This window comes from Prenolepis imparis, unplaced genomic scaffold (assembly GCF_030444845.1).
Source record: "Prenolepis imparis isolate NDT839.2.m4 unplaced genomic scaffold, iyPreImpa1.0 SCAF_4, whole genome shotgun sequence".
Taxonomy (NCBI): Eukaryota; Metazoa; Arthropoda; class Insecta; order Hymenoptera; family Formicidae; genus Prenolepis; species Prenolepis imparis.
In genome coordinates this window covers 3,088,259-3,096,579 of record NW_028141162.1, presented here as the reverse complement: position 1 = coordinate 3,096,579, position 8,321 = coordinate 3,088,259, and the positions used below count along the sequence as shown (strand labels likewise).

General features: G+C 42.2%; 2 protein-coding genes across 3 annotated transcripts in view; one reads left to right on the top strand and one right to left on the bottom strand.

Annotated features, from left to right (window-relative positions):
- LOC145935100 (uncharacterized) overlaps positions 1-8,321 on the top strand; it is a 129,504-nt gene that overhangs the window by 57,674 nt on the left and 63,509 nt on the right. The gene's annotated exons all lie outside the window — the stretch shown is intronic.
- Positions 3,154-8,321, bottom strand: part of LOC145935097 (uncharacterized) — a 32,317-nt gene continuing 27,149 nt past the window's right edge. The window contains exon 3 of the mRNA XM_083036161.1: positions 3,154-7,439. Within this exon, the coding sequence (XP_082892287.1) occupies positions 5,865-7,439 (1,575 nt within the window). The 3' untranslated portion in view covers positions 3,154-5,864. The remainder of the gene's footprint in view (positions 7,440-8,321) is intronic.

The window sequence follows — 8,321 nt, the reverse complement described above, 5'->3', positions numbered from 1 at the left end:
ATTTTCCATTTTTCGCCCATGGTAGCTGCGTCTTCTCCCCTCTCCCTCCTCCCCGCTTGCTGTAACGTAAGTAATTAATTTTAACATTTCACAGAATTTAGAATTAAGAAAACGAAAAATGACAGAAGCAGAGAAATTTAATTTAAATTCCTCGTTCTTCGCTCCTTTGATCGAGAGCGCGTTAAATCGAAGACGATGCGCTCGAGTCATCGCTGCGAGAAGCGATCTAGTTTACGATCTAGAGTGGATCCGCTGATCGATCTCGACCGATCGAACGCCGCAATATATTAACCGCGTGCCTGTTTCTCCTCGAACCATGGCCGGTACCGATGGTTATCAAGGCCACTCACTCGATTACCCGTGTTTCTTGCGAACCGAACGTTAAAAGCGTATGAGAGAAGCGCGCGATAAATACTTTGACGAGATATAATAATTCATAAGAACGATACTTCTCTTTCTTTCTCTCTTACAAATTTCTTCCAGTTTCATCAATAATTGTCAATCTGCGAGTCGCTATTGATGAGACCATTACTCCAATACCGTTGGCCATTCTTCTTTCACGACAAGTTCAACGCATTGCGTCTTTTCGACTCGTATCCGAAACGGTTTCTTATCGTGATAATAATGCCGAGACCGTTCTGCTCGTTACATATGAAACCGTTGCAATGTCCTCTTCTAATCATCATTCGTGAGAAGTGCTTCATTATAGCGTCAAAATTTTAGAAGGAATTTTAAAAAAGTATTATTAAACGATATTCTTTTTAATACTTAATGTAAATTGTATCTTAAAAAAGATATGCATATTTTCATTCAAAACAGTTACTATTTATTTTAACACAATTATATTATTCACGAATAGTATATTAATTCTTTCTTCGTCAAAAATTTCAAGATACCTGCTCCCTTCTTTTATTCGGCAAGAATATGTTTGTCGCAATCTCTGGCTACGTAATTGCGATTGATCTCGAAGAATCGAAACGTACAGGACGTTGATCTCCATCATCGTCGACATTTAAATGTTCAGCTGGCAATCGCACTTTGATATCTCACCTGCGTCAAACGAACTTGAAATCGCACGTGTTGACCTTTCATTATACGCGCCGCTACCAACGTCATGTATTCTTCGCAAAATCTTTAATTACTGCGTCGATACTGCCTTTCGTTTTTAGTCGCCATCAGCAATAAATTAAACCCGCCTCGTCGAATACATGTGACTTAAGACACCGACATATTCTTCGATTCTCTCTTTCTCTCTCTCTCTCTCTCTCTCTCTCTCTCTCTCTCTCTTTCTCTCTCTCTCTCTCTCTCTCTTCGTACACGATATACTAATTTTGTGTATAATTATTGGACCATTCGATAAATTTAAGCTTTCTACGTCATCGACGCTCTAAAAGTGACGATGATGCGACTGAAAACGAATCACACGTGCACCTATGTATACGTATTACAGATTCCACTTTGCATAACTGCGCATATATATATATATATATATACAGTTTATAATAAATACATTACATTAAAGTAAATGAGCAGCATTACCGATATTCGCCTCGGACAAGTCGCTGCTTTTTGTCGACGTCGTGATAATACGTCTCCTTTGAGATTGCTGTTCATTTCTGTAATAATGTACGGGTTGATTCTAAAATTGCAGACATTTTCTTGCTCACGGATGCTGCGACGCGAGACTGAACCTTAAGAAAGTTTTAAAGCATATGTCCACACATTTCTCTTCCACCATCCGTAGGATGTAGTTGAAGATTTGTTTATTGATCTCTCTCCGGAACAGGTTTACCTAGCATAATCGAAACGATAGTCTTAATAAATTTTTATGAGAAACATTTATGCCAAAACAGTCTTCTTTCGCGTATATATAAATATATCCTAATTTTAAAATAACTTGGACAGCTATAATGAGTGAAAGTTTGCATCGCGCGACGACTTCTCCGATGTAACGGAATCGAAAAAGATACAAGGTATCTTTTATATATTCGCCGATTGGAAATCCATTCTGCGAGGGGGAAAGAAAAAAGGAGAACGGAAATATGTTTACTCTTATTTTGCGAATGGCGAATCATTGATTCCCAGAACTGTATACTTGTGCGCGATCTTGTTTACGGATTTACAGTCTCGTTAAAAATCGCAAGTGGATCACCGTTATAGACTCTCCATTGATTCTTTTCGCGAGACCGGTAGCTACCACTTTTGCGGAACGAAAATTATATGCATATAAGCGTATGTATATAGCAAGTGGGCGGTGATATAAACTTGCGCTCGCTCGCGCAAGTTCGTACGTAAACAACCAAATGAATAAACATTGGAGTAGAGTGCACCGATGACCGTTATGTAAACGTCGATCTCAAATACACATGCTAGTCGCGCAAACTTCGAAAGGAACATTGCTTGCAGACACGGAAATCTGAGACCGTTACTTCCGGTTCGAGGAAAAAAAGGAGAGAAGAAGTTTAAACAACATTTATAAAGAGACGCGTGTATTTTTATTTAAAAAAAAAAAGAAATATTCTCTTTCTTTCTCTTTTTTTTTTTGCATTTTCTCTCGTTCGACATTTTCTTGCAAAATACAGACAGGTTTCTGTACTGCTTGGCTACTTTCCCGGGAAACAATCGCGGCTCATGAATTTCTGACACTTCATCTGGAAAACACTGACACGATATTGCTCACATATGTGAGAATATACTGTAGGATTATGCGCAATCCTTGGCTGTTTGATCTTGCGAAAACTAGGGATAATTAGCGAGTTTTCACGAACGAGAGCGAGATCGGCGCACGGAAAGGAAATTCGAAAGCGAATGGAAACAAAATTATGAAACACAGTAGTGGTAAATTATGAACGTCAGTAGAATGTTCTTTCATTGCTCCGAAAAAAATTATCCGAGATAATATAAATCTATTTTAAGACACATCTATTTTAAGAATCAATTTGCGCGAAATACGCGAAATATATTTTCCTTCGCGATTCTCATCTCCTCGGATTTAGATGCGTCGCCCTGACCGACAATGAGAGGAAGGAAGGAAAGAAACTAGGTATTCGCGTAGGATGAAAAAGATATGTGCGCGTAAATAAACATAGGAAAATAAACAGGCTGAGAATGCCGACGGTGCCAAGGCTCCGCCGGCTTTCTAACGACAGTCTCTTTTATATAACGGCCATTATTCGTCCCTTTTTATTACAACAAAGGTAGATACAAAGACGCACGGCTTTCGCCGCGAACAGCACGCGATTCCGTGCCGTTTGACAATTATTCGTAGGTGGGCGGAGGGCGATAGAAATCAGAGTATATCGAGGGATAGATACGCAGTGGGGATAACCTTTCGGAATTATCCGACGAGGGACTAGAAGACCTCTTTGGCGATCAACCCTTCGTACCGGGTGGCATCGTTTGTCAAATGACACTGTTCGTCATTAAATATACGACAACAGTGTCATTTCGATCACCCTGTAGACGGCTGTCGACTGCAAGCGACTTTGCGATTGAGTACTGACAATACTCTGCAATCCTTTCGCAGATATATGAAAGAAAAGTTTAAATTTTAATTAATCAAGTTTATAATTAACGCCGTTACGTATTTGAAGCATTTGTTGTTATTATGTAACAAATTTAATATAAGTTAATATATATACAACAGAGCAAGATATAATCCATTTTATTACTTATCAATATTTTATCTGGTCATTGACACGTTGAGAAATAATATAACGATAGCAGAAAAGAATTGAGTTTGTCAATAATTAATGAAGAAATATTGTTAATCCTCGATCGCTTCGTCTGAATTGATTATCTTCCACGACATTTTTACAATATAATCTTCCTTACTTTGCTATATTACGCTCACAATTCTATATGTGTATATACAATTCAAGAAAATCGCAGATCATATATATACTATACAACAAACGAGATACAAAAATAAGTGGCGATTCTCTTCGAGCGTAAAACGTCTCTCGAGAGATGGAGATGTACAAAATTAATTGTACAAAATTATTTTCCAAGTTTCGGCTGCACCAAGTTTTTTCGCGATCAGCGAGCCTATGTAATGTAATTATCAAAATGTGTGTATAATGATAAATTTTTAATTAGAAAGAGTCTTCCTTCAATATTTCAGTATTTTTCAATATTTAAAAAAATTGGACTTAACACGAACTTTCTTTCTTAATAAGTCTTTCTCGTATCGAACATATATTTTTTTTTACATCTTGTATTAACTTCCCTGTCAAAACAATTCGACATTTATTCATTTCCCCATTTTGTGTAGAATTAGTATGTACTTTGATTTTATTATATACGTGTTGTCTCTCTATTATCAATTACGAGGAGGAACGAGAGAGCGAGGGGAATATCATATACGAGCGGAAATTATCATTTTGATTCGAAATAAGCGGAAGTCGTCTCCAGTCTACACTCTGGCCCTCGAAACGGAAATTCGAGAGATTCAATGAAGGGCGATTTGCACCCTTGCAATTGCATACTCTAATAGCAAATATTATACGTCAACACACTCAACAAAGACTATATATTTTTTCCTAGATAAATATATATATATATATATATATATATATATATATATATAGTATATATAAATCATATAAATCTCAATAATTAGACACTTATTTACAATCGCAACGAGAAACATGTAACAAAAATTAAACTATATAATATAGCCTAAGAGAAAGAGGTTGTAGAACAATTTCAGGTACAAAATGAGATTAATCAATTATATACAAATTTCACTCGTAATTATTTTAATCGGGAAAACGTCGCAGGCACGCACGTCTCGCGATACTTATCATTTATCTCTTTAGATGCTTAACGATATCGAGCCGTGTTACCTGATTAAAATCCGGACGATCGAATTCAGGCTAATCGAAAAATGAGCTCGACGATCGGCTCACGTACAGTTTGTATACAGGTGTTCAACGTTGCGGCAATCACTCGGTGAACGTAAATTACCGGTTTCTCCGATTCCCCTTCTCTCTCTTTCCCATTCTCTCTTTCTCTTTTTCCCCTCATTTCCTTCATGTCACGATCGGCCACGCTCGATCTCACTGATACGCACAATCGTGCGATAGATGTAACATGCCAACTTTGTATTTTGAAATACGGACAAACGCGATTGTTCTACGAGCCGAAACGATTATATTCGCGTGACGGATAGAAGAAGCGAAAAACCTAATTTCGAGGTGGGAAAATATTTTTGCGGCGGTCGGATTTTTTTTTTTTTTTCTTTTCGTCGGTTCTCTTCTCCGTTCTCACTTTCGTAAGATGCGCGTATATATAATAACCGATACCTCTTTCCTCTTGCTTCACTCAAATCGCGACAACCAGTAATCGAGAGAATCGAGCACAGTTCGGGGCCTCGAGCGTGAAAAAAAGCCTGTGCGCACGGCGAACTTTCTCTCGACGCAAGTGTGACAATCGTCGCTCGCGACACGATTCTAGACGTAGCCAATTCTAATCTGACCACTTTGATAAGCGCGGTTCAATCGAGTTAGTTTCGCGTACCCGGGAATCCACGAGAAACAAATTGTCATCGCGCGACAGAGAAATTCTCGCGAGTTGTTTCAAGAAATTCGCCTTACATTAACGCACTAGAGAAAGAAATTTTTCAGTCAGTCACGACACTAAGATTCTTGCAAGCCTCTATATATTTTTTAGGAAATGTGTGACGTTTAAGAAAACTATCATAAATTGCTCGATTGGCAAATATTTTCTCGTTTAACGTTACTTGCGATAATTTGCGCCTGTTTCATGAGAGTTTACGGGGGAAGAGATGATGATATTTGGCGAGAGACTATCGGAAGCTCGAAGGAATTCTCTATTCCCGAGTGCCAGGGATTTAATCGCGATCACTTTAAGAAATGTCTCTTCCTCGCGGAGGCGCTGATGCAGGGTGCCTCCTGTTTCGAGGTCGGATCTCTCCACGCGGTGCTCTTCGTGGGTGGATCGCTGAATCTTGTTTTGGCGAGGATCGTCGCCTTGGGATAGCCGTCCTGCTCTAAAAGATCGCCCTCGAAAAACCGACACATCTCTCGTACGGGCACGGCTTTGGCGCTTCGATTGAGATCGTGAAGCGATCGGGCCCGTTGCTTGCCTCTGGGAGTAGGCTTCGAAGACGTTCGGCCGAGATCCTCCGTACTCCTAGCGAGGCGACCGCCTAATCGCGAGAGAGACTCGAACAAGGTGAGTTTTTCCCGTACCGGTACGTAGTGGTCCACCCTTTGACACCGCTCCAGAAGCTTGGCGACGTCCTCCTCGCAAGGTGGCTGTGTCAGAGTCGACGGAGAGCTCGGTGATTTCGGGAAGGCGATCGCCGGGCAGTCGATAGACTGCCTCGAGCAGAATTGCAACGATTGACGAGAAACGGGGATCTTGGAAGACAGAAGTGCCAGGCGCTCTTTGCGTTCCCGAAGAGTTTCCACTGAGTTTGCGATGTTGGTGACGGTGCTCGGTGCTTGTTGCGCCTTCTCGCGAAAGATTCTTCTCTCTCGCGCGCGGCTTCTCCTCTCGTTCATGTCCGACCTGAGTATTCCGGGGTTGCCGTTTCCGTTTCTCGGGCTGCTGTTGTTATTTCTCGTGTCTGCCTCGTTCCGATGACTTTCCTCGGTGGAGAACCTTACCGTGGACGATTCGTTCGACTTGATCGGAGGTAATCGGTTGATTATCGAATTTTCATTTCGCGTCGTCGTGTCGCTCGACGCGAGAATCTCCTTCTTGGGCGAGCGTGTCGGATGTACGTCATCATTGTCGTTGGAAGAGTCAACGACAATCCTGCTCTTCGATCTACCAAAGATTTTGGGCAGATTGTTGTTGTTCTCCTCGGCGCTCGCTCTACGTCGCCTCGCGTCCTCTTCGAGGACTCGTCGGCTCCTCGCCTCGTTTTCGCGTCTGCGCGCCTCCTTGTACCTCTGTATTCTCTGCTCCCTCGTTTCCGGTTCCGGCAGGGGAACGCTGCTAGAGTCGACCGAGTCCACGCTGGACCGGCATACACCGCCCCAAGGGAGACTGTCGTCGCTACCCTCGCTGCTCTCGCTGCAACCCCACGCTCTGCCGACCGGTTGGTCCTTGGCGCTTATCACAGCGGGTATGCTCCGATATTCTCCCAAGAGGTCCTCGTCGCTCGAGTTGCTGCTGGACCAACCACGCAATTCGCTTCTCGCCCTCCTCCTGGACTCGTCGAGAACTATAGTCGTCGCGTTCATCGTCGTCTTCTCCAACGGCGAGTCACTCGGCCAACAACGTAATTCGCTGCGGGATCGTCTCCTAGTTTCCGTAGGGCTGTCTGGCAACGGGATCGGGCCTCTCGGGCAGATAGTTAGTATCTCCAGAAAGTTCAAACATCGTTGTGCACGAAACGGTGTTTGCCGCACCAGTTCAGCTGCGATCGCTCTGACCCAAGACCAATAGGTCGGTTCCGTGTCCGCCTGAACATATGAAAACATCGACGTGTTTAAATATTTTTAGCAATAATTATTACAGACAGAATATTTTTGGATTCTTAAAAATATTTAAGGCATATATGTAATAAATATTTTACTATCTCAGATGATTTTCCCTCTTTCTTTCTCTCTCTTTCTCTTTTTTTCTCTTGTAATATTAATTATCTTTATGCATAAAGAAACATTGAAATTCTTTAAAACAGTTTCAAAACAGAGAGCTGTGTATTGATTAAAATGACAGGTAAGAATCGAGGCGATTAAATATAATCTGATCGATAACCGCAATATGAAAGTTTTCAGACAGGTAGATAGGTAGATGGATGATCTGATATATATATATATATAAGCGGGTATGTAGGACCATCATTGGCAGCATCGCCGACGGTTATGCGTATTCGGATTTCACATTCTCGTATGGTAGGTAGGTATCGGGATGCTGCATCGAGTAGTCGAACGGGTCTGTCTACCCGCAGGATCGACCGTGACACACGATTTCGCTGACTGGCCTAGCGATTCGAAAGTCGCCGGTTCGCTCGAGCGCGCGAATGACCGACTCCGACACCATGGAATTTACTCGTTAACCACCGACGGCGCGTCGATCATTACCATCTTCGACGGAAACAAATTTCCCTGTCGCCTTGCCTGCTAACGTGACCTTCGCGCGCGTTTACGCTGTCGGTTCGACGACACTGGCCGATATCGGCGTGTCTGGAAAAAAGCTCGCCAACAGGTTTCCGCTATCGTTGGTTGTCTATCTCACGAACAGCGTGGAAAAGCCGCTTTCGATCGAAAATCGTGACGCAGCGTCGAGTGTCGAACATGAAAGATATACTACGTAGCGGTAAAATCGTGTGAGCGCGTCCACGT